General features: G+C 38.5%; 1 protein-coding gene across 4 annotated transcripts in view; it reads right to left on the bottom strand.

The window, feature by feature from the left end:
- The window catches only part of ZNRF2 (zinc and ring finger 2), a 100,953-nt gene that overhangs the window by 30,690 nt on the left and 44,037 nt on the right, over positions 1 to 26,226 (bottom strand). For all 4 annotated transcript variants that reach the window (XM_023250466.2, XM_023250467.2, XR_006594346.1 and 1 more), the window contains exon 2: positions 16,065 to 16,160. In XM_023250466.2, the coding sequence (XP_023106234.2) occupies positions 16,065 to 16,160 (96 nt within the window). The remainder of the gene's footprint in view (positions 1 to 16,064; positions 16,161 to 26,226) is intronic.

Genomic DNA, 26,226 nt, shown 5'->3' with positions numbered 1-26,226 from the left:
TTCTCTCTCTCTCTCTCCCCGTCCCTCCCCTACTGGTGCTCTGTCTCTCTCTAAAATAAAATAAACATTAAAAAAAATTTTTTTTAAATTACAAGAAATATGATCAGAAATAACAAATTCACATACATCCCTGACCAAGCAAGGCTTCCAGGACTGTATCCCATATACCTACTCATACACATACAAAATACCAGGAACAATTTAACATCCATTAATAATGGGCTAATTCATAAATTGTGACTCACCCATCTATAAAATGTAAGGTAATTATAAAGAACAATGCTCGTTTGAAATAATTTCCAGGATATACTGTATTATGAAAAAACCCCTAAGGTTCAGAACCGTCTACAGCATGATATCACCATGTAAAAAGTTTGGGGGCAGAATATGTGTATATATATTTGCATGTGCAATCACAAGAACCGATCCCAAGAACTGATAGCATTGGCTGCCTCTGGAAAGGGTGAATAACGGACTGAGGTGAGAGAGGGACTTCACTGGATATCCTTTGCATCTCTTTGCTTTGGAACCACTGCAAACGTGTTATCTATTCAAACACAAAATTAAAATCAATTACGAGAGGGATGAGCAAAAAGATAGCAGGCAAATGCAAATAAAAAAACTGTTGGGAGATAATTTTCCATAGGTCTTTCACGTTTCAACATGTTTTGGACTGTCTTTTCAATGATCTTTGTAGAGCGAACAGCCTTGGAAGACAGATGCAGTGTCCTCTCCAGAGCCAAGAGTAGATCTGCTTATTTCCCACAATAAAAGATTTGGGTTCCCTAACCATGCTCAGGGTTCCTCTTCTGCAAAGCAACTCAATGAACGTGCAGATATCACCTGGCTCTTCTCACAGAGAACTGGGGCTGGAGGAAGTAGCACAAGAAAACGCTGATATCTTGGCTATTGCTGTGAGTAATAATAATGAAAGTCCTTTGATTCCGGTTTCTGCCAGAATCCATGAAACTGTAGCAGGCTAACTTGTCAGCTTGCAGAAAGAGGAAAATCTCAGGCCCTTCATAATTTTTGATAAGCAGTAGTCAAAATATTATCAGATAAACCAGATTATTAGGTAAAGTGAGAGAAGTATATAATACAAAAAGATCCAATCCAAAAGGAAAATACATCATAAATATTTAGGCAAATAATATAGCTATGAAATATATACAGCTAGCCAAGGCAAATATCACCAAAAGGAACTAGACACTGTAAACAAAATAAAAAATTGATAAAATTACAGCCATAGAGGGTATATTGTAACAAACTTCTTCCTAAATCTGTCAGACAATATAGACCAGACATAAGCAAGGAAACCGACTATTTCAATAATGCAATCAACCTCAATTTATTCTAGGTACATACATACATATGCAATTAAAAAAATAACAAGTAGAGTTGCCTGGGTGTCTCAGTCATTTAAGCATGGGACTCTTGATTTTGGCTCAGGTCATGATCTCGTGGTTCATGGGTTCAAGCCCTGCATGGGGCTCTGCACTAACAGCCCAGAGCCTGCGTGAGATTGTCTGTCTCCGTCTCTGCCCCTGCCCTGCTTGCATGCACGCCCTTTCAAAATAAACATTTAAAAAAAACAACACGTCAACTTTTTACTCTACATGACATACATGTTTCTCATACATTCGCGATTTATAGAGCTCGACAATGTGCTCGGCCACAATGAAAACATGAATAAATTTTAATAACACAGATATTAGAAGCAGCATTCTCTAATATCAAGATCAAAATGACTGCTCATTACACATATCCCTTCCTCCAAAAAAGGCATCTTTGAAATTAAGAAGGCTTTTTTTTTTTTTTTTTTTTTAGGGGCACCTGGGTGGCTCAGTCTGTTGAGCGTCTGACTTCAGCTGAGGTCATGATTTCACAGTTCGTGAGATTGAGCCTCGCATCAGGCTCGCTGCTGGCATAAACAGAGCCTGCTTCCTCTGTTTCTCTGTCTCTCTCTCTCTCTCTCAAAAATAAACATTAAAGGAAAAAAAAAAAGGCTGTTTTTTTGTGTGTGTGTTTTTTTTTAGTTAACCTCTGAGTCAAGCAGATTAAAAACTGAAATGAGAAGTTATCTAGAAAATAACAAAAAGAACATTTTACATTAAAACCTCAATTATAACTAACCCTCTTATAAGAAAAGTATTTCTATTTCTAAAATACCTTTATTAAAATGGAAAGACTGGAAAAAAGTGAAGCAGCTTTAATTGGTACTTATTAATAAGTTAGTACAAAGTTAGTATAAAGTTAGTCATGTTAGTACCTTTATCTACAGTCTAAAGTAGCTCTTTGAAAATATCAATGAAATATATGCCCTTTTTGGCTAGCCTAAGGCACATAAAGTACTAAACCAAAAGTATTTATTTGAATAAAAAAGGCAATATAAAGGATATTTAGAAGATTAAGACAACTGTCAAGAAATATACGTGCAATTCTATGGCAATTTTTAGGAAATTTAGAGGATATGCATTATTTTCTAGCAGAATACAAACTTTCTAAATTGACTCAGGAAGCAGAAAAACCTGAATATACTAATGATCACAGAAGTCAGAGAGACTGCCAAAGATCTACCTGTAAAAAGGTAGACGGTTTTATAGTTGAACTCTGATATGAAAAGAACAGTACTTCCTGGGTTAAATTATCCCAGAGCAAAGACGGAAAGCTTTCCAATTCATTTTGCAGCATAATCTTTGTTTGACATAACTGGTATCAGTGCTTCAATGGAGCAGTAACACATGATCAAAAGGAGTTAAATCCAGCCACATTAGAAACCAACAGAACTCAACTAAAACATTAGAAAAATCACCTAATTTATCAACAAATAAAAAACAGAAAAGAGCATTTCGTAAAATTAAGCTGTTTTTGCTTTAAATAAGAGAAAAAATGATACATATACAATAAAGATAATTTACCATAACTCAAAGCAAGCATCTATTAAACAATGAAATACTAGACACCGAACGAAACAAGCATGTCAACGGGCATGATTATTTTATCTACATTGTTTTTAAGCTTCACACTAATGCAATAAGACAAAGAAACAGAACATGTACATGACACTTGAAAACACAATCTTCATTTGAAGATGACGGTTGTAAATCTAGAAAATCCAGGGATTCACCTATAAGCAATAGCTTCTCTTTATTCCAGCAAAACCAGTATGAAATTCAAATGGTAAAAACAAATGCCATTCGTAACAGTAACAAAACTATAAAATACTAGGTATGAACTTAACAAGTTTAACACTAAATATATAGATTCTCAATGAATCAAAACAAATGTAGATAAACCATGTTGATTAGCAAACCGAAAATTCTTAAAGAACAGCATTGAGCAAAGACAGTATGCACCCTGAAACTTAAACGTAATGTTATATACCAATTTTACCTCAATTTCAAAAGAGAGCACACATCTTTCTTAGTGATTTGATAAGGGGTAACATACAGAGTCCAAGTGTCTTTTGTTAATAAATATTCAACTCCTCTCTTCTCTATATATAATAAACATAAAATGTTTAAAGTTAGAAAATAAGACTTCATGGTAGAACCCCTCATTGAGAGAATTCCATAGTATAAAACCTAACACAATATCAGAATTAACTCACATTTTCCATCTAAAAAACGATAAAGTCTTTTGTTGCTGGGCTTATAACAGTAGCTCTCATTCCCCTAAATCCCTCTCAGACACACTGGAATATTTACAATAAACTAAGATCACGTATTTCAAACTATACATGTGCCACATACAGTATGTTTTAGTATATCTTAGGAGTACTTAAAATCAGAGAGTATATATGGCACATGAGAAAATTTTGGAAGAAAATTCTTTTATATCACCGGTAATGGGAATATGGAATTAAAAAAATTTTTTCTTAAACAAATCTCTTAGGATTCAGTCTCCAGGTTAAACTTTTACAATTCTATATGCATTTACTGATTGATATATTTATTTTATTATACTTTTGGGTGTAATTCAGTATTATGCTATACTAATTTTGTTACTTAAATTGTTCATTGGGAGCTCTTTGAGATTGGCTCCTGTGTCCCTCTGATATAACCTTATCTTTTTGGTTTTTGAACAATTCCTTTCTTTCAGACAATACAAATCTCCAGGCTTTTCTTTATTTTCTCTGCTCTAGCCCTAGAATCAGCCATTTTGCCCAGGGGCCCTGGTTCCTTTTTCCTAGAGATTTACTTCTAAATATTTAGAAACCAAGATCTGGGTGCTGGATGTCAAAGATTTTTTTAGTTATAAAAAGGTAGCTCATACCAAAAAGCATTACGAGGAAAGGGCCTACGATTAAGGTAAAATGCTGAGAGTACAGTTTAAAAAGATTAAGATAAAAAGGACACCTAAGTAACAATAATCTAGGAGGTGCTGAGAGGTCAAGAAGCCTGGAGATTCCAAAATCAGTCTATCAGAAAATGGAAGAACCAAGCAAATCATAAATCTTAGTAAATATTTAGATGGCAAAAGAGTAGGACCACCTAGAATATACTCTTTATTACTTTTATTGTTCTATTAACTTAATACACTGTTAAAATGTTAAGAGTTAAATACAACTTCTCCAACAATGCAGAGCCACTAAATTAATACTGTCTTCCCTGAAACCAAACCACTCAGTTTGAGTGGCTGAGAAGATACTTCTCAAGGCCATCTGTGAGGCAAATCCAGGCAAGTATTTTGAATTGTCCAGACTAAGAGGACTTAAAGAGGGGGAGAAAAAGCACTTAAAAAAAAGTCATTTAAGAAAAAGTCATTTATTACTTGAATAACAAAAAATAATCACAAGCATTTCTTTAACATTCCTCCCTAAAATCTTTCTTGAACTCAACAAAATATTCCCTCTGCCAAATACTTACACCTCCTTTTTTGGGGGGGGGGGGCGGCGGGAGAAAAAAAATCACAATTCCTAATTTTCACACTTTGCAAAGATCAACATCGCTGGCATTGTGTTTAAAGCAACTAGGTACTCTTACGATCTTTTTTACCCCAAACTGAGTCACTCCACATCTGACCCTCAAGTCACCGGAGACTCTGTTGGAGAAGGTTACTGAAGAGTCCTAACTGCAGGTTAACTCACTAGCTGGACCCAAGCAATCTGGAGGCTCCTCACCCCGTCCTCTGTCCTTAAAATGTGCATTCTGCTTCCCGTCCCTGATCCCTGAAGCCGCCCGAAGGATACAGCCTTGAGACAGTTAGGTGGTATTGAGAACATCTAGACAACATACGAGGCTGAACCTAAGTTAGGGTCTCTATATAATCTTTTAAGATTTGGCAGAGGGAGATCCACTCGTATTGTTACCGCCTGAGACAAGCCTCTTATGTAAGTTCCCTTGCTTATTAAAACTGTCCCCAGAGTGCCTGGGCGGCTCACATTTGTTTAAGCTTCTGGCTCTTGATTTCTGCTCAGGTCAAGATCTCACAGTTCATGAGATCAAGCCCAGCATCAACTCCACGCTGCCTGCGTGGAGCCTGCTTGGGACTCTCTCCCTCTCCCCTGATTAAATAAACATTTTAAAAAAGAAAAACAAAACCTGTTCCCTACTGGGGCACCTGGCTGGCTCTGTCACAGGAGCATGCAACTCTTGATCTCAGGATCCCGAGTTCGAGCCCCATGTTAGGTGTAAAGATCACTTAAATAAATACTGTAGGGGCGCCTGGGTGGCTCAGTCAGTTAAGCATCCAACTTCGGCTCAGGTCATGATCTCATGGTCAGTGAGTTCAAGCCCTGCGTCGGGCTCTGTGCGGACAGCTCAGAGCCTGGAGCCTGCTTCTGATTCTGTGTCTCCCTCTCTCTCTGCCCCTCCCCCACTCATGCTTTGTCTCAGAAATAAACATTAAAAAAATTTTTTTTTTAATAAAAATACTATTTAAAAAATCCATAAAAAATAAAAAACAAGAACAAAAACAAAAACTGTCACCTCTCAATCTGAAGTGATCTCTCTTCTTTTAGTCTCTGGCCTCTCCCTGCCCTTTGCATAGGGGGGCAGTTTCAGGTCACAGCCAGGAACTCCCGAAGAGAGGAGCTCTGGAATGGACACTCTTCCCTCCCCTTTTCTAGCTCTCAGCCCGTTCATCCTCTCTCCCGGCTCTCTTTCTCTTCCCCAGGCTCCAGCTAACCACTTCCACATCAAGTCCCACACCATTGTCTAAACTGGTCTTTAAAGAAATTCTTTTCCTTACAAACATTTTTGCATATGAATGATTGAAGTTCGAAATAATTTATTTTAAAACTTCATTATATAGTCCTATCTTTTCACTGTCAATTCTCTTTTATTGAGGTCTCCCTTGCTCCAAACTATGCCCGCCGACTTGTTATTTCTAAACAGGTGCTCCATGTCTCTCCAAATCTTATTAATACTTCCAAGATCTAGATTAAATATCTAAATAGACTACAACTTTTACTATGCACATCACCATACATACAAAATATTTTGTGAAAGGTCAAAATTGTTGACAGAGGTGGGCTGAGGTCCTAGCTTTGTTCTTATATAGAGGAAACAAAAAATGAGATAAATCTGAAAATGTACTTTATTCATATTTGTATTAGAATTCCTTGGAATTGAGACTCTGTCAATGTCACACACCTTAACAAAAACTGGGACCGGGGAACAAGACCTTTTTCCCTTTGAGGACAGGTATGTCAGTTCACTTGGTCCTTCTAAGGTCTTTGTTTTGTTTCTTCACATTCTTAAAATCAGGAAAGCTTACTTGGAATGTTAGAATTATTTCTTTTAAGTAGGCTCCACACCCAGTGCAGAGCCCAACAAGGGCTTGAACTCATAACCCTGAGATCAAGCCTGGAGTGGAGATCAAGAGTTGGGTGCTTGGGGTGCCTGGGTGACTCAGTCGGTTGAGCAGCTAACTTCGGCTCAGGTTATGATCTCGCAGTTGACGAGTTCGAGCCCTGCATAGGGCTCTGGGCTGACAGCTCTGTGCTGACAGCTCAGAGCCTGGAACCTGCTTTGGATTCTGTGTCTCCCTCTCTCTCTCTGCCCCTCCCCTGCTCATGCTCTGTCTCAAAAATAAACAAACATTAAAAAAATAAAAAATAAAAAGAGATGCTTAACCAACTGAGTCACCTGGGTACCCCTAGAATGATTTTTTTTTAATGTTTATTTATTTTTGAGAGAGAGAGAGTGTGAGTGGGGGAGGAGCAGAGAGAGAGGGAAACACAGAATCTGAAGCAGGCTCCAGGCCCTGAGCTGTCAGCACAGAGCCCGACACGGGGCTCGAACCCACGAACCATGAGATCATGACCTGAGCTGAAGTCGGACGCCTACCGACCGAGCCACCCAGTTGCCCCTAGAATGATTTTTTTTTAAATTTTTTTATTTAAAAACAAATTTTTTTTTTCAACGTTTATTTATTTTTGGGACAGAGAGAGACAGAGCATGAACGGGGGAGGGGCAGAGAGAGAGGGAGACACAGAATCGGAAACAGGCTCCAGGCTCCGAGCCATCAGCCCAGAGCCCGACATGGGGCTCGAACTCACGGACCGCGAGATCGTGACCTGGCTGAAGTCAGACGCTTAACTGACTGCGCCACCCAGGCGCCCCAAGAATGATTTTTTTTTAATCAACATTATGACAGTGATACAAAGATAAGGAGAACACAAAAGAGGCAAGACTTATGATATGAAAGCTCTATGAAATGAGACAAATCAAGAATCAGTAAAGAAACTTCGTCATCCTTCTCAAATAAATCAGAAATGAAATCTGAAACCCTCTTCATGCTTTAGAAATCTATCAGAACTTCCTTCTCACTGAACTATGTACTTGAGTTCAATTTCTATTCTATGTATCTTCTTTTTATACCACAAGGAAGGGGTCTATCTCAAGACAGTTATCCATGGGTAGTCACCTTTCTACAGTATTCTATTTCCATAGGGAGTATGAAAGGATCTATGCTTCCACAAAGATTAAGCAATCTGCCTATCAAATTCAGACTTCAGATTTTAGCTGAGTAGCCCACCATGTTGCTCATAAAAAGTAGGAAATTTTTTTTTTTCATTAAATTGCAGCTTTAAATTGTCACATTAGGGGCGCCTGGGTGGCGCAGTCGGTTAAGCGTCCGACTTCAGCCAGGTCACCATCTCGCGGTCCGTGAGTTCGAGCCCCGAGTCAGGCTCTGGGCTGATGGCTCGGAGCCTGGAGCCTGTTTCCGATTCTGTGTTTCCCTCTCTCTCTGCCCCTCCCCCGTTCATGCTCTGTCTCTCTCTGTCCCCAAAATAAATAAAAAACGTTGAAAAAAAAATTGTCACATTATATGACAGCAGGTAGTTTTCTAATTACCCTTCCACCCATCCCCGATTTCTCCATATATTATAGAACTATTATTGCTGCCCAAGCTTTTCTGGTATCTAATTTGGAATTAAATAACTATGGGCTTTTAAAATAAAATATCAAAGGAATTGCAGATTTGTTAGCATGTTAAATACAGCACCAACTATAGGTTTACCTCTCAAAGCCAAAAATAGTATTTCTTAGTAAGAACAGGTCTTGTTTACTTGGCACTCAATACCTGCAAAGAACTATGCATGATTTCTCACTTGATTCTTACAACAAGTCTAGTAAGAGGCACTACTTCTAGTCCTCAGTTTCTGGGAGAGAAAACCAAGACCAAGGTTATATGGCTATTAAGTGGTAGAATAAGGATCTGAACTCAGCAAGCTGAATTAAAGTTGGTACTTTGTTCCAAGTACTGCTGTTTTGCATAACATTTTAAATGCAAACAGGTGCTGCTCCTGAGCAGCTATGTTAAAAGTAGGGCAGTAAAACTGAATCTGGTGTCTTCTAAAATAGGCATTCAATTTTCCTAAGTGGGTAAGACTGTAACAGTGTTTAAGTTTCTTGTATGACCATTTAAAAAAAATTTTTTTAATGTTTATTTTTGAGAGAGACGGCAAGAGAGAGCAAGAGCGACAGAGAGAGCGAGAGAGAGAGAGAGAGACGGAGAGCGGAGGGAGACAGAATCCGAAGCAGGCTCCAGGCTCTGAGCTGTCAGCACAGAGGCTGATGCGGGGCTTGAACCCACGAACCGAGAGATCATGACCTGAGCCGAAGTCGGACGCTTAACCAGCTGAGCCACCCAGGCACCCCCTGTATGACCATTTCTGATCCCTTGTCTTTATAAAGTAAACACATACTAAATTTTAAATTGCTACACAGAACAAAAAGCATTTTAGAAATGCTAACACAAGTGGAACAAGGTAAAGTATTTTTCAGGTTACTTTAACATTTTACTCTTTTTATTTGGACTTGGTTTGCGGTGTCCCTAGGTATGAATTTACTTTTATTTATACTGCTCAGCATCATAGTGCTCCTGCAATCAGAGAATTCCTATCTTTCAGCAATTCTAGGTTCTCTGCCATTTCCCTTCAAATACTGCCTCTTGCCAATTCCATCTCCCATTATGCGCAAGTTGTACCTTTTGTGTAACATGTTATACACCTTTTATCCCACGGTCTTTTAGTGATCCTATGCCTTTGGACTATAAACTTTACAAATATTTCTCAGGTTTTTTTCTGTCCGTTGTTAGGTGGAACAGAATGGCTAGAGCAGGCTGGAGTATTTCCCTTCTCCCAGGTCAGTTAGGGTCTGGTTAACTAGTTTCTCCCAGGCAGACCTCATTAAAATAGAGTCCTCTGGCATATTTCAAACTGGTCCCTTGTCCACCCCCTCCCCCCCTTTCCAGAAGCAGGAGGGAATTTTTCTCCCATATTTAATATGGAAACCTGGTCAAGCTCCTGGAAGAAAATCTTACAAATTTGTGGGGGCTCCACTGTGACTAGGTCTCCCTGGAGTTTTAAACTCTCAACTTGTCTGCACTGAGCCCCCAGCAATTCATCAATTACAGTTCAGGTTGACCCTGACACTGGTTCCTGCAATGGTTCCCACTACTGAGTCTCTGCTGCAATAAACCAAAACCAGAGAGTGCCTGTATTTGCCTATCTCAGCAATCACAGGGGCTGGCCATTTGCCTTGTGTCCTTCCATCTCTTATGAATCCAAGAAGTCAGTGATTTTTCAGTCTGTTCAGCTTATTACTTCTTGTCAGGATGGAGTGACCGCTTCTGAATTTCTTACGTGTTGAACTAGAAACCAGAAGTCAATTCCATTTCTTTTTCTGAGATTATTTTATGTATGGTAGATGCTCTTGTTCCAGGCTCCAAGCCATGTACCTCTCTATTTTCCATCACTCTTTACACTCTGCTTAATTTCCTCAGATCCACCTTATACCTCACTAGTTCTCCTTGCAGCTCTAATGTGCTAGTTAATCTATTTGTTGAGATGTTAATTTCAGTGACTAAAGTCTAAAGAGTTCAATTTCTGTCTTATGATATCTTATTACTATTTTTGACTTATTTCCTATTCATCCTTTTATGATTGTAATGATTTGAAAAGAAATCAATTTATAGTTCTAAAGTTTTTTGGGGGTGGTAATTCTGATCATATCTGCTCTTACTCCATGCATATTTAAAATAAAAAAAAATTTTTAACATTAATTCATTTTTTGAGAGAGAGCACAAGCAGGGGAGAGGCAGAGAGAGAGGGAGACACAGAATCCGAAGCAGGCTCTAGGCTCTGAGCTGTCAGCACAGAGCCCAACATGGGGTTTAAACTCGCGAACTTGCAAGAACATGACCTGAGCCAAAGTCGGATGCTTAACCAACTGAGCCACCCAGGCATCCCTAAAATTTTTTAGTCACAAGTTCACCTTTAATAGATGGTGACTACATTTTTCTATAGGAATCCTATATGGATTTTAGAACAGTTTCGTTTTTGTTTTGCCAACCGCCTCTGGGATATCATCTACTTTGAAATTTTTGTAACATAGTATAATGGATTTGACACTTTCTACTGCCTTTAATTTCACTGCATTGCAGGACAGTCAATTTATGGTACAAAAAAATAACTTTACTTCAATGCTGTCCCCTAATGTAGTATTTACAACTATTAGGAATCCACATTTAAGTTAAAACTCAACCACAGAACACTAACAAATAAACAAAGAGAGATGTCAAATCACACATAACAAATTCCACAAAAGGAAAAGTTCACACAAAGACCATGATGACTACCTCTTATTTAAAATTCTGCGTTGTGGTTGGCATTTTTTTTTAACCTCAATAATAAGAGATATGCCATTTTCAGAAAGCATCTTGAATTCAGAAAGATTAAAATGGGGTGGGGGGGGGGATCTTAAAACCAAGAAAATGTAATATGTAAGGCCAAGAGCAAGTTCGTAACTTAAGGGGAGCACCACAACCACCTAGAAAGCCACAGTATCTACAAAAGAAGAAAGTATATTTCTTCTTACATGGGAAGCCAGGCCCTTAGGAGGCGGCTTGTCACCCTGGAATCAAAGTGCTGACGGCCTGGTGCAATCTATCTTCGACACCTGAGTGAGCCTGAGTTATACTCTCCCGCAGACCTCAAGGAAGTGGGAGCCTTTTTCCTCCCTTTCATTGCAGAACAAGTTTCCTTCCAAGTGACTCCATCTTTCAAGTATGTTTACTTTAACAGAGTAATAGTCACATCTTACTCTGTCCACAGAGTCAGGTTTATATTCCTGATGGTTCTGAAAAGTTCTGCTTTGATACACTGCAGAAGTTTATTATTAAGTCTCAGAAGAAAAGAGTAACTTAACTCTTCAAGTTCCATCTCCTCCAGGTACACATGCACACACATTGTACCACTTACCAATAAAACAAAGATATCTTAAGCACAAACCTACTACCCTCAATTACAGGAGGCTGAAATAAAAACTGAAATTTATAGGACACAAAACATGCTATGATCTAGTGAACTTTAAAGACCAATAAAATCAAGACTAAGAATTTGCCAACAGTATTTATTTCATTTTTTGGTTTTGGTTCTAAAACACTTTAGAAGATGAGGATAAAGGAAATGAAGAGACTCTACTGGGGCGCCTGCGTAGCTCAGTCGGTTAAGCGGCCGACTCGATTTCGGCTCAGGTCATGATCTCACGGTTCCTGAGTCCGAGCCCAACATCAGGCTCTGCTCTCACAGCACGGACCTGCTTTGGATCCTCTGTCTCCCTTTTTCTGCCCCTACCACGCTTACACTTTCTCTCCCTCAAAAATAAACATTAAAAAATTTTAAAAAAGAGAGAGACTCTACTATGCTCATAAAATCTGTATTGGGTTCACAGACTACATAATGAATTACTAGTTCCATAAACTAAACAATGAAGCACACAAATAAAGGGGAAAGTATATGAAATAGGCAGTGATGAGGGACAGAAGCAGAAAAACATTCACCTTTAGCCCAGAAGACGGACCTACAGACTAGATAGTTCTGATAAGCATCAAATGCTTACTGGCTGCTACATTCTTAAAGGGTCTCATGACTGCCTGTACATCTCACCAATAGTTAATATCAAGCTGAATTATAAGCACCAGAGAAATCTTGCAAAAGTGGTTTTACAAGTAGAAATTCAAGGAAAACATTTATGATCTAATACTTCCTGCATGTTCCCTCCCCCCTGAAGACTAAGCATAGAACCACACAGAATCAGCTTCATACAGAAGTGCAGCTCTTTTTGCCCACAGCTCCTGTCCCTGTGCTACTTAAACAAACACACTAAGGTGCACTGTAAAACGTCTCAAGAATTCTTTCTTAACCGGCACAGAACGCTCAATAATCCCGCAACAGGCAGTCCTTGACTTGAGGGCAATCTATGTAGATTAACGCTGATTGTGGCATTATGAATTTTTTTTTCCATCCTGCCAAAACACCACCTGCAATACATAACCACTCACATCATTCTGAATCATTCTCTGCCAGACTGCCTTGGGCCTCCTACCTGAACCTCTGCTGAGACAGCTGCTTAAACCGAGAGCTCCCACCTAGCCAATTTTCTTCTTCAGTTACCAGGACTTAGGTATTTGGATATAGTATTACAGATTAAAGGAAAAAAAAAATTAAGAGAATCATTGTGAACTAGTCTGGAAACCAAACCAACATTTAGAATACCTAAATATCTCTGGGAGTATAAATCTGGAACTCCAAAACACCAGCTTATATTCAAATCTCAAATCTCTGAAAGTCATCCTAGAGTTTGACTATAAATATATCCAGCCTGAAAAACAAGCCCAACTAATCTCCTCGCTGTGCGTATCTATAGACAGTTAAATTAACATACATTTAACAAATAAATTTCAAAATTTCAGATGTCACTACTCTAGGAAAGGCTGTAAAAGATATACATTAATAAGCACTATGCTGAATAAAACTCTCACTTGAGTATCAATGCAATTTGCAGGCCCCATCTCTCTGATGCCAGAATCAGTTGTTTAGGAATTCAAATATGAAGTGTTAAGAAGCCCAGGTGACTAAGAGGACCGATTCCCTTTTACTGATTCTCGGACTCATCCTGTTCTAAACTTCACAGTAATCCTAAATGCCTAGTTTAGGTGTTAGAGAGGCCAATTTTCACAGAGTCATCACCTGTGATAGATGAGCTTCAGGAGACTGAAGGGTAACAAAACATGCTACGATAAAATAAGCCTCTCTGGCATAAGGATTAAGATGACTAAAAAACGACAGACACAGGAGAGACCCTAAACATAGTAAAAGTTATCTTTTTGTAAGGGAAATTTAAATTTATAAAGGAAATCTCCATTTGTAAGGGTGTCTCCCTTTTACACCAGGAAGAAAAGGTTGACTCCAAATCATAAGGGAATATTACAAGAGAATCTTATCAATGGAGAAGGCACAGGACTTAAATATGCATAACAAACTACTAGTTTACCAGGATTTTCCTGGAAACCTTCCATAACTAGGAAGGAACCCTTCCTAACCCTAACCTTCCATAACTGAAGAGGGTGTTTAAACCCACATTCTAAACCAGGCTCATTTCTCCCAGGGTATCTCCCATACATACCAAGACTTAAAGCATGTTACATTTTTGTTTGTTTTTCTCTTGTCTTTTTACTAGAGGTCTCAGCCAAGAGCTCAGACGGGTAGAAGGATTATTTTTTCCTTACCTACAGGGCTCTGCCCTCAAAACTGTAGCGGAAGAATTCCCACAGACTGTGACGGGGAGGCATATTATCAATCACTCATCACTCTCTAACCGAAATCAAAACTCCACCTTCTTTCACCACAGCTGGCCACTGTCCAATTTTAAAACTTCAAGAGCTATGTATAATTTTTAGAAGAAGCTGTTTTTGCTTTTTGTTTTGAATGTTTATTGACAGTTAATATGTATTTAACAATTTAAAACGTTTCAGATCCACCTACTGTGAAGCAGGCAGCGATTCTTAAAAGTATTTGCAACTTTATTTGCTTTTCACATTAAGTTACTGACTTCCGAATTGGAATACTGTCTAATATTTGAAACCTAAATCCTTGGTTTACAGTGTTCAATAATAAAAATTTAACTGAGTAAATTTTAAAGATCTAATTGGCTTTATTAATCAATTCATGAATTAGGCAGTATCCTCTCTAGCAAGTAGAGGGGAGCTCCAAAGGGCCGCAGGAAAGGAAAGGTTTCTAAGAGGTAAAAAGAGAGGGGAAAAAAAAATTATTAGAAAAGAACCCATTGCCTAGGGGAACTGAAGGAGTGTATCAAATTTGCTAGTGCTGATCAGGAAATTCTCATGGTGACTGGTTAAAGGTTACATTTCTGGGGGGCTGAAATGGCAGTTAGATTAGGTATTAAGTCTTGGTTTATTGACTTGGTGCTTTAACCTAAGTGACACCATTATGGGCCTGTGGGTTCCTTTTTAACAACAGTGTGCCCAAGCAGAAGGTTACATCTTGGTTCTTGAAGACATCTTTAAGACACCAAATACATGATCTAGTAAAAAACTTTAATGACTTGAGCATAGTTAAATCGGGAAATTAAAAACTGCCAAATATCAACATTCATAGACCATACTGTACATACGTTACACAAAAAGTCAATGTACAGAATACTAAGGTTGTGTGCAAATACACACAAAAGAAATACATTTGTGCTTTCAAAATTGAAGGACAGACTCTTGACATTCAAGGGTATTTATTTCTAAGACACTGGTAATAAACATCATAATTTTGGAGGCTAATAAGATAATGGAGTACAAACGAGAAACAAGCCCAATCATTTCACCTCAAATTCTGAACCTGAATGAGAATTCTTTTTATTTTTTAAGTAACTGAATTTCAACTATATTATGCAAAGTAGCCCATTCAATTTCACAATGCAGAAAGGTCTAAATATAATCAACAGGTACATTTACTATTCAAAAGAATTGCTACAATCTCCTTTTACTTATTCATTGGAAAATAAATGGGAAAAAGAGTTCTATTGTCACTACAATAATAGTGTGGCTGAAGCCCTACCTTATTAGAGAGAGATTCCTAAATCAGTCTGCAAAAAAGCTAGTCAGGGTAACACGTTCATTTCAATTTTAAAGTCTACCCCCCAACCCCCAACATTTTTATAGTCTGACAAGAAACCTCAGATTCTTAACTAAGTGTTGCTGCATTGATTAACCTGTGGCTGATGCTGGGCTGTAGTGACCCACTTCTGTTTTATTCACTGCTGTATCCCAAGTTCCTAACACCACACCTCATACTCCCAAAGGTGCTCAAAAGACATTTGTTGAATGAAGTCAACCTTTCACAGTTCACTGGTATTCTTCCGACTCATTCTATTTCAAACCAAAATTACATTTGAAAAATTCCTGAAAATTTCTTGCAGGCATTTGAAGTTTGTCTACTTATGAAATTTTTTAAAAAGCTCTCACTCGTCCTTTATTTCATTCCGTTTACTTAAAATTAGGAATGAACCGTGTGATCATTTTTTAAGTCTATTTCAAAATGTACCAAGGCTACACTGAAAAATCTTCCCCAGGATTTTGAAGGTCTTGGGATTGTGGTCAGGAAAGAGCAGTAAAGCCAGAGCACCAGACCTATAACTGAAACACCAGTTAGCTCCAGGGCTCATAGACGGTCATTCCTTCGCCTTTTATATTTTATCTGAAACATAAAAATCATAAAATCTAAGGTCATTCTAAAAAGCATTTCAAAGCACTGGACTTACCATTATAGGTTATTCTTGGCTTTGTTAAACACATCACAAGATGCAAATCCATTTCATCTGAAGGTACAAATTTTGAGCATACAGGGCACTTAAATCCTAAAAAGTAAAAGAAACCCATTTTACTTAATTATTCTGAATGTCCAATTCTGTTTTTTAATAAAGCACAGAAGACTAAAAGCATTTCAAATTTCAGTATTACACGTATAGTAATATACTACTTAACTGCAAGTTCGTTTGGGAAAAGGGTTTGTAACTATAATATCTGACTTAAATCACTTTACAAAGACCATCCCATATCAAATAAAACAAGTACAAATGAGAAGAAGTAGGCTCACTACAAAACTCCCAAATCTTTTTCTAATGTATGGGTCCAATCATTTTTGTTTCTAATTTTTTCCTTTAACCTGGACTTATCATTTCGTGGAAATTACCTTTCCCAGCTTGGTAGAGCACAGTTTGAATCCCAAGGTTTTACTGCTAGACGGTACTTTAGAAACTATTCTACTGCATTAATCTTTTAAAAATTATTCTGATGAAGAAAGTCAAAAACCAGCAAAATCAGGTCTAGAACCTAAGACGCCCGTCTTCCAGTATCGTGATCTGTCACACTATGCTACTCAAGTCACAATGCAAACAGAAAAAAGCACCAAACAGGGCAGATTTCCCAGTCAATTTCGACACTTAAATATTAGCTTGTTTCCTACCATATTCAATCTATACTACTAAGTATTTGCTTAAAGTGGTCTATTAAAAATAAACTGGTATACCGGAGAGAGAGTATGTTATGTATTCAGTTCTATCCTGCTCCCTGACTTCCCAGGGGACTGTCCCATCTCTGGTTCCTTGCTGTCCCCTGCTGCCCTACAGCTCCCTCAACACCCCTACACTGCTTGAGCAGCACTGGACACCTGATTGTAGACAGCCAATTAATACTTCAGGGCTAAGAACTACAAACCAGAAGTGGCACAAAAAGATGGTCTGGGCCAATCTGTTTTTCTTGGAAATAGGACAAGAAATGGCAAGAGAGTACACACCGGTCAGGTGTAAGGAGCTGAAGCAGAAAGGTCACATGTAGCTAAAAGAGAGCCCAGTGGCTCATGTGTAAGCTGAGCTTACAAGAGAATCGCAACTATCGGCCAGCGAAGGACAACGGTTTGCATGGAGACCCCAGAGCAGATGTGTAGAGAGGAGAAGTGCAGTGAGAGACCAAAGCTAATAAGAAGGGGAGTGACAGAAACCAGCCCTAAGGTAAGGCTGCCTCAGAGTCTGCCAGCTCCGTACTTCTGGCACATGTGTGTTCTTAGAGGCACTCTCCTCCCTTCATCGTGACTCAAAACTTACTGTGACCAAATGTGTCAGACTAGACTCATACCTCATGCACAATTTTGTACAAATTAGGAAAAGGTTTTGGCGTGGGTACTTAATCCAGGTATTCAACTTCCTAAATGAAATAAATGCTATTGAACGCCAGTTTTCACATTGTATTCAATGTATTTTCGAAGAACATCCATTTTTTTCTTTTACTAAAATGCACTTAATACAATGTGAAAAAAACGTATGTAAATGTATGTTTACTGCCCCTTCTTGAAAACCACCAAAATGAAAAAAGAAAGAGGAAAGAAATCTGTCTAAAATGAAACTGCAGGAGCACCTTGATGGCTCAGTCATTTAAGCATCTGGCTCTTGATTTCGGTTCAGGTCATGATTTCACAGTCAAGAGATCAAGCTCCACATCAGGGGTGGAGTCCGCTTGAGATTCTCTTTCCCTCTGGCCCTCCCCCGCTCCCACTAATAAGTAAATAAGAAGCTGCAAAATAGCTATAACCCCCAAATACAGAATATACCAATACAAGGAAACTTAGATCAAATGGGGAGAAGACAGAGACTCTCAAGTAGCATTCATATTTCCAGGACCAACTAACTATCTTTCACTTGGAACTGTAAAAACTTTCTTCCCTTGAGGTTTTCAACAGGACATACAAGAGGGCAAGAGGCCAGTTTTTTTAACTACTGATCAGAAATCACCTGAGTATAGGCACATAAACTCTAAATTATCAAAGTACAATACTGTGAACTACTGAGAGCCATCCAACTGCCCACACAGTAGAGCCCAAGGAGAGAAAACTCTATGTACAAAGAACCACCTGGATTTCTAATACTATAAATTCATGTGTTTCTTTGTCTTCCCCTCTAAAATCTACTGAAATAGATTTCAGTAGAATCTATAGAAGAATGAGAATAAAATAAGATAAAGACCTTGAAAGGAGACAGCCAATGAGAAAACAGACACTCTAAGTGTCTGCAGAAGTCAATTCTCACTATCTAGTTCTCAAAAGACTGCAAAATCGATACCTCCAAATGACTTCCCAAGACAATGGGGAGGCATGAGGATAAAATCTAGACTGGTTCAAAGACTAGGAAAAAAAAAAAAAAATTTCCCTAGGTCTCCAAACCATGACATACAGCAGCTGTAAGAAACTACAATTCCCCAACTACAGCAGGACAAAGAAGGCTAACTAACTTCTAGAATAAAAAACCCAAAATAGAATGACTTGAGCAATGAGAAGGAAAGAAAACAGAGGAATAAAGACCTATGTACCGAAAAGGGCCCCTCTGCAATTTCCTTTACTCCATCTTTACCAAGAACTTGGTAGATTCTTCCCTTTTTTTAAAAAAAAAATTTAATAAAAATTTTTTAACATTTTATTTATTTTTGAGGCAGAGAGAGAGCGAGTGGGGGAGGGACAGAGACAGGGAGACACAGAATCCAAAGCAGGCTCCAGGCTCTGAGCTGTCAGCACAGAGTCTGACACACACCCGAACTCACAAACTGTGAGATCGCGACCTGAGCCGAAATCGGACGCCTAACCTACTGAGCCACCCGGCTGCCTGCCCTGGTAGATTCTTCTCTTAAATCAAAACGTCCCGCAGGATGAAACATCAAGACCCTTGTCTGTTGATAAGCCCTAGCCTTATAAATAAAGCTTCTAATCAGCTTTTCAGGGCCTCTCTCAAACATAATTCAATGAAAGAAAATATTTAGAGTGACTGAGAAACAATACGCAGAAGCAAATTCAAAAGACAAAAATATTTACAACATGTATCATAAAAAAAATACCCTTAATATATAAAGAACTCTTAAAATTTGTGGAAAACCAAGTATCAGTTAGAAAACTGGGCAAAAGTTTTAAAGCAGTATTTCACCAAAAAGGTATTTTCAACTGGCCTTTCTTTAAACAAATGAAAAACTGGGGCACCTGGGTGGCTCAGTTGATTAAGCGTCCGACTTCAGCTCAGGTCATTGATCTCAAGGTTCGTGGGTTCAAGCCCTGCATGGGGCTGTGTGCTGACAGCTCAGATCCTGGAGCCTGCTTTGGATTCTGTGTCTCCCTCTCTCTCTGCCCCCCTCCCCTGCTCCCTCTGTTTCTCTCTCTCTCGCTCTCAAAAATAAACATTAAAAATTTTTTTTGAATAAATGAAAAACTGCACAGTGTCAGAATAAAATATCCCCTCCTTTCTTAAGTTTATTTATTTTGAGAGAGAGTGAGTGAGCACAGGCAAAGGAGGGGCAGAGAGAGAGGGTAAGAGAGAGAGAATCCCAAGCAGGCTCTGCATTCCCAGCACAGAGCCCGAACCCACACATCAGAGACCATGACCTGAGCCAAAACCAAGAGTGGATGCTTAACTGAGCCACCCAGGCGCCCCAAGAAGCACTTTTCTCTCAAGTTCTTTTTCTTTATTCTCATTTTAGTGGGCTTTAGGAAGGAAAAGTAACACCTGTGTTCAATTCACTTTATTTAACTAAAAATCCAGGTCAGTTCTTTGTATATAACTGTTCTCTCTCCTTAGGCTTTACTTTATCTCTACATTTAAGATATCACTGCTTACCCGAAATTGGCAAAAACTCAAAAGCTTGACAACACACTGTTGGTGAGGCTGTGTGGAAACAAGCACTTTCATACATTGCTAGTAGGAATGCAAATTTATACAACCTCTGCAGAGAGCAATCTGGCTATATGTAAATCAACTACATATGTATTTATCTTCTGGTCCAGCAATCCCATTTCTAGGATCTTACCCTGAAGGTATGTCCCCAAAATACAAAAAAATAAGGGCACACATAGAGGATTCTGGGAAGACAGCCGAGTAGGAAGCACTGGCAGAATCGGCCTCCCCACCTAAATGCTTGCATCTGTCTGAGGGAACTATTTTGGAACTCTGGAGACTACTGAAAGCTTGCAACTTCCAGGGGAAAAACCCGGACAGTACATTGTGGTTATTTTCAGCTCTTAGCACAGTAGCAGCCACCCTTCCCTTCCCAGCCCAGCCCAGCCCAGCTACATGGCAGGCAGCAGTGCACTTGTTCTTGGAGCAGCTTACACACACCCTGCAGGAACTCAGGGTGGACATAAAGGACTCTATCCTCCAAAAACTGGAACTCTGCACTCTGATTGCTGCTTCTGATTCAGGAGATACAGACAAAGAGAAGGGTATCATTGTTTTGGACCTTCCCCATTTTAAGCCCCTCCCATTCTGGCTCAAGAAACTGCAAGAGGATTTAAAGGACCTACACCCCTTTCTTCCCCTTTATTTTTCTCTTTTTCGGAGCCAGACATTAAAGATTAGGAGATTCAAAAACAACTGTATACACAGGGGAAATTAGAAAGGGACTGTACATGCCCAGGGCAGGTCTCAGAGAAGACCTTAAGTTTTAAAAAAAATTTTTGTTAACGTTTATTTATTTTTGAGACAGAGAGAGACAGAGCATGAATGAGGGAGGGTCAGAGAGAGGGAGACACAGAATCTGAAACAGGCTCCAGGCTCCGAGCTGTCAGCACAGAGCCCGACGCGGGGCTCGAACTCACGAACCGTGAGATCGTGACCTGAGCCGAAGTCGGACGCTTAACCGACTGAACCACCCAGGCGCCCCATTAAGTTTGTATCTCAGGCTGATGATCCTCAGAAACAGGCTATAATACTCCCCCCAAAACAATACAAAATAGCAGACACTGGGAAGAGGTGGAAAATCTGATTTCCAGAGTTACCACATTATTAGATTCAAATATCCAGTTTTCAACAACAAAAAACCACAAAGCATACCAAAAACAAATAAGAAAACAGAAAAGCATGGCTCCTTTAGAGGAAAAAAAAAAAAATAAAACAAATTGTCCCTGAAAAAGATCTGATGACAGATATACTAGGCAAAGATTTTTAAATGCCTATCTCTTAAAGATGCTCAAAGAACTAAAGGAAGATGTAAAGAAAGTCAAGAAAATATGATCAAAATATGGATAAAATGGAAATATCAATATGTAGAAAACCTAAATAGAAACTACAAAGAAATTCTGGAGCTGAAAAGTATAATAACTGAAATTAAAAATTCACCAGAGGAACTGAAAGGCAGATTTGAGCAGGAAGAAATAATCAGTGAACCTGAAGATAGGACAATGGAAATTCTCATGTCTGAGGAATAGAAAGAAAAAAAGGACTGAAAACAAGTGAACAGAGCTTAAGGGGCCTGTGGGATACCAACAAGCAGACCAACATATGCATTGTGGGAGTCCCAGAAAGAGAAGAGAGTAAGGGGGGGAGAATATTTGAAGAAATAATGGCTGAAAACTTCATTAAGTTTGATGGGTGAATGAATATAAACATGGATACAAACATCTAAGAAGCTCAACAATCTCTTTGTAAGATGAACTCAAAGACATCCATACCTGGATACACTATAATCAAACTTTGAAGAGACAAAGAGAATTTTGAACACAGCAAGATAAAGGTGATCATCATATTAAAGGATTCTAAGATTACAAACAGATTTCTCATGGGAAATTTTGGGGTCTGGAGGCAGTGGGCTGATGAAAAAAAAAAAATGTCAACTAAGAATCCTATATCCAGCAAAACTCCTTCAGTAGTAAGGGAGAAATTATAAAATTCCCAGATAAGCAAAAGCTGAGGAAGTTCATTACCATTAGACCTGTCCTAGAAGAAATGGGAGTCCTACAAAGTGACATGAAAGAACACCAGACAGTAACTCAGAGCCATAAGGAGAAATAAAGCTCTCAGTAAAGGTATTTAGGTCAAGGGGAACTGTTTTCGAGGAACTGTACTGGAGGAACTGCACCTAAGAAGTATTATCCATATCTGGACCTGACTCAGATAACAAGATCCTGGACTTCAAATTGATGCCTTAATGGGATGAGACTGTGTGAGTACTGGAAAGAAAGGGAATACATTTTACATATGGAAGAAATGTGAACTGTGATGGCTAGAAGGCGACTCTGGTATTTAGTCTCCAAGGATAGTTGCTTTCAATTTCATGCATCCTAAGATAAAAAACCTAATTCTCCTTCCCTTAAATCTGGGCCAGCCTTAATGAGTTAGTCAATCAAGAGAATCCGGAAGTGATGTTCTGGGATTTCTCAGATAAATCTTGAAAAGCCTCACAGCTCCCATTTGGACCTCTTAGAATGCTCACTTTTGGGATATTCCCTTTCAGAGCCCACTTGACATGCTCTAGGAAGTTCCAATCACAGAGAAAGGTCACAGATAGGCATTCCAGCTGACAGCCTGAGCTGAAACCAGCATTAACTTCCAGGTATAGTGAGCGAGCTACCTTTGATGTTAAATTACTTTGAACTTTCAGATGACTCTAGCCCCAACTTCCATCACAACTGCCTGAGAGACTCCGAGTGAGAGCCCCATCAACTGATTCCATTCTACTCATAGAACTTCAAGAGATAATAAACGTATGTTTTAATTAAAACACACACATACACACACACAGTAATTTACTATGACACTCTTTGGAATAGCACAATACAGTAAACCTAAGAGACGTAATGAAGAAACCATTAGGTATCTACACAATGGAATACTATGCAGTATAAAAAAGAAATGAGGAAAGTCTTTGTGAATGGACACAGAGAGATATCAAGGCTATATTAAGTGAAAAAAGCCATGTGAAAAAAGTGCATGTTATGCAAACTACTGTGTATCAAAAAAGGGTAAATGAGAATACATGTACACATATGTACCTGCAAACAGAAAAACAAGGAACTTCAAACTAAGGTTTACATACATGTTGCCTTTAGGTAGTGAAATGTGGAAAAAAGGGAAAAAGGTACTCCTGAGTATACGTTTTAATAAAGTTCTTGACTTCTGAAAAATGTTAATGATATACATATTCAAAAATAAATGATTAGGCGAAAATCCCTACTAAAATTAAATATAAATGGAAACGAATGTAACTGTACATCAGATACAAAGAAAATATATACACGCATGTGCACATATATACACACACACAAACACACACACACAGAGTTCAGTCCACTAAAAGGATGTAGAAGCAAGGATACCTCTCAAAAAGCAGATTCAGCCTTCAGATTTTACGTTCCTTAATATCATTCCCCATCAAGCCCTTGAAGGAGCTTCTCCTGGTCAGATTTGGACAATCTGACAAGCCAAATGGATAATGACTTAATAGTTTATAATATTTTGTATTTAAAAAGAATGCAGAAGTATATATAATTATACATTCTGAAAATATCAACCTAAAATCATGTAATTAACAAAGATAAAAAGATACTTCTAAGTTGGAGAAACTACCTGCCATCAGCTTCCATGTTCAAACTTAGGATCAGCAACAAAAGGGCAAGCTGACAACTGTGCTCCCTGATATGACTCACCAAAGACACAAAACTTCTCTATGTTTCCACCAAATATAGTTAGATCTTCATTACGAGGAAACTTTTAAAAAAGTCTCCAACATAGAAGATATACACCAAATAAACAGAATAGCAGAAGTATGGTAACACTGACACAGGAAAGAGAAGAAAACATTAGCACTGCCAAACCCCAAAAATCTCCTAAGATTTCTATTTACTTCTGTTTCTGTATATTTATTTGATTCTGTTTTCTTTAGTTCTGGTGTCCATCTTATATGTTGGAAGTTTTTTCCAAAATTCCTCAACTTTCCCAATAATTTAAGATGATGTTGCATCCACAAGACAAAAGACTATAAACTAGGAACAGAGAAGCAAACAAAAACTCTTGAAATAAACTTTTGATGAAATTAAGAATTCAAATAGACAGATGGAATATTAACTTGAGGTAATAATGATGTCAAAGGATAATAACAACGAATATTTACTATGTACTAAGAAATTACTAAACACTTTGGCTAAGTTAATTCATTTATTCCCACATCCTTGAGTTAGGTACTAATATAAACCCTATTTTACACATGAAAAACAGAAAGGGTAACTGACTTACATAAGATCACACAGCTAAAAACTGGCAATGCCAGAAACAAACCAAGCTTCTGGCTTAAAAGCCTAACTTAACCATCACTCTACACATCTTTTTTTAATCTTGCAGGAAGTAGAACCAAAAGTCAAATAGGGGAATAAGTAATAAAACCAGAAGATCAATCCAAGTGGTCTTAACATCCAATCAACTAGAAACAGACTTGAGAAAAGAGGAAGGAACTACCACAGACATAATTTCCCAAACTGAAGTTCATGACTATGCAGACTGAAAGAATGCACCCATGTAACAAATGAAAATAAATAGCCATATCAAAGTACAGTACTGTGAAATAACAGAGCCTTAGGGTTAAAGAATAGAAGTCTAAAAGTTTTCAAAAAGAAAAAAGATCAATGAAAAACATCTAGAACAGTTTCCCAGACTTTTAACTTTTTTTTTGTCTTTCATGATATTAATATTTTGAGAGTCTAGTTCAACTGCTTTGTAGAATCAGAATGGCACTGATCTTCTTTAATAGCAACACTTAGAAGAAGATAAGTGAATAACTTCAAAATTCTGAAAATTATTTCACCTAGACTATATACCCAAGCTATTACATATTCACACTGGACTGATCAATACATTTCATTAAAGCACAAAGTATCAAAAACATTCCTCCCTATGCACCTGGAGAAGTATCTTGAACACCTGGCACACTAAAACAAAGGAGCAAACAGGGCGTCTGGGTGGCTCAGTCAGTTAAGTGTTCAACTTCAGCTCACGTCATGATCTCGTGGTTTGTTGAGTTCTACATCGGGCTGTGTGCTGACAGCTCAGAGCCTGGAGCCTGCTTTGGTTTCTGTGTCTCCCTCTCTCTCTGCCCCTCCCCAGCTTGCACTGTCTCTGTCTGTCTCTCTCTCTCTCTCCCTCAAAAATAAATAAACATTAAAAAAAATTGTTTTAATTAAAACAAAGGAGCAAATAGAAAAGAAAAAGAGAGAGAGAGAGAGAGAGAGAGAGAGAGAGAGAGAGAGAGAAAGACACCGAGATAGAGGAAATAAGATCTCTCATAGGAGAGAGGTGTAAGGAAATCCTTGGATAATTGTGGTCTAGAAGGTATTTGGTTCAGACCAAAGAGAAGTAGAGGATCCAAGGAGGAGAGGAAAAGGGTAGAGGGTAGAGAGTGGTAGGGAATGAACAGATAAGGTTTCTTGATGTGTTTTATCAGGTGGAAAACAGTATTAGGTTCTGACATTTTTACAATTCCTTTGCAAGTTTGGGAAGAAGAGGAACTTAGAAAATCAGGTAAGCAAACAGACAAGGCAATTTTTAATGAGACAAATACACAACAAGAAATGCAATCCAGAGTCATAAGCAAGGAGTATGAAATTAAGCAGATCATCATTTAGAAAGATGTTCAAAGGTCGATGGATCGGGGCATCTGGATGGACTCTTGATTTCAGCTCAGATCATGATCTCCCAAGTTAGTGAATTCAAGCCCTGCGTTAGACTCTGCGTTGACAGTGCAGAACCTGCCTGGGATTCTCTATCTGCCTCGCTTGCTCTCTCTCTCTCTCAAAAATAAACAAACATTTAAAAAAAAAAAAAAAAGGTAGATGGAGGGGCACCTGGGTTAATCATCCAACTTTGGCTCAGGTCATGATCTCACGCACAGCTCATGAGTTCAAGCCTTGCATGGGGCTCTGCGCTGACAGCTCAAAGTCTAGAGCCTGCTTCACATTCTGTCTCCATCTCTCTGCCCCTCCCCTGCTCGCGATCTCTCTCAAATACAAAAAAATTTAAAAACTTTTTTTTTGCATAGGGGATGAATCAATGGAATCTACTGAAATTATAGCATTATACGCTAACTTGGATGTAAATTAAAAAATAAAGTTTTTTAAAAAGGTATATG

Source organism: Felis catus, chromosome A2 (genome assembly GCF_018350175.1).
Source record: "Felis catus isolate Fca126 chromosome A2, F.catus_Fca126_mat1.0, whole genome shotgun sequence".
In the NCBI taxonomy this organism is placed as follows: domain Eukaryota; kingdom Metazoa; phylum Chordata; class Mammalia; order Carnivora; family Felidae; genus Felis; species Felis catus.
Note: the sequence above shows the minus strand (reverse complement) of the source record. Positions and strands in the feature narration are given on the sequence as shown.